The 1,148-nt window shown below is 59.2% G+C and overlaps 1 protein-coding gene across 1 annotated transcript in view; it reads left to right on the plus strand.

Annotated features, from left to right (window-relative positions):
* The first annotated feature begins 18 nt into the window (after positions 1-18).
* Positions 19-1,148, plus strand: part of NKX2-2 (NK2 homeobox 2) — a 2,743-nt gene continuing 1,613 nt past the window's right edge. The window contains exon 1 of the mRNA XM_005865972.2: positions 19-355. Within this exon, the coding sequence (XP_005866034.1) occupies positions 97-355 (259 nt within the window). The 5' untranslated portion in view covers positions 19-96. The remainder of the gene's footprint in view (positions 356-1,148) is intronic.

The following is a 1,148-nucleotide window of genomic DNA, read 5'->3' on the forward strand; positions in this document are numbered from 1 at the left end:
TCCCCCCACCACCCCCTCCCCGTCCCAACTGGGCAGCGCCAAGAATTGGCCAAGTGAAGCTACAACTTTGAGGCATACGTTCCGAGGTCCCGAGCCATGTCGCTGACCAACACAAAGACGGGGTTTTCGGTCAAGGACATCCTGGACCTGCCGGACACCAACGATGAGGAGGGCTCGGTGGCCGAGGAGCCGGAGGAGGAGAGCGAGGGGCCAGAGCCCGCCAAGAGGGCCGGTCCTCTGGGGCAGGGCGCCCTGGACTCGGTGCAGAGCCTGCCCCTGAAGAACCCCTTCTACGACAGCAGCGACAACCCGTACACGCGCTGGCTGGCCAGCACCGAGGGCCTCCAGTATTCCCGTAAGTAGCGAAACTTGGCTGCCTGGGTCGCGGCCGCCTCTGTGCCTGGGGCCGCAGCGCTGGAATCAGTGGGGAGAGAGAGAGAGAAAGGCGCTTTTGGAGCCCGGATCCTCCACCCTGCGCTCCTGCCAAGATTTGTAAAGCTTGTTTAGGATGCCCTGTTTCCTTCTCATCAAGCGCTTCTAGTCCCGTAAAAGGACTTGGTCTCAGATTTTTTTTTTTTCAAAGAGAAAAATTAAGAGAAAGAGGGCAGGGGAATAACTCCCAAGGTTACGAAGCCCACCGGGACTGTAGCTCCCAGTCCCTTAAGGACAGCCAGGAGAGGCTGGCCTGGAGCCCTGGAACCAGCCGGCCAAGCACTGGGTACCGGTAGAGGGTGGGGAGGGGGGGGCGCCTGTTGGTCCGGGTATAAATAGCTCACCCTGGCCCTTGACCGATCATAGAGGACGCTTTGTGTGGAGTGGAGGGTGTCAAAAAAGTCCGAAAACAAAAAAAGAAAAGCCCCCCAAATCTGCCTTAAATGCCAGAGCTGATCAATGCCCGGCTTTTCTTTTAAAAATCTGCCCACGTCTCTCCGGGAAGAAAACTGCTTAAGGGGGCAGAAGCCCTTAACCCGCGATGATCTTCCCGCGCGCCACTCCCCCCAAATATGCACCCACACTGTGCGAACCCCTAGAAACATAAGCCCTGAGTCCCCAATCCTGATGCTTCCCCTCGTTCGCCTGGCGGATGCCAACGGCTCCATCAGGCGTGGAGCAGAGCGGGGGGGAGGCGGATGCGGGGGGCCAAGGCG

This window comes from Myotis brandtii, unplaced genomic scaffold (assembly GCF_000412655.1).
Source record: "Myotis brandtii unplaced genomic scaffold, ASM41265v1 scaffold217, whole genome shotgun sequence".
Lineage (NCBI taxonomy): Eukaryota > Metazoa > Chordata > Mammalia > Chiroptera > Vespertilionidae > Myotis > Myotis brandtii.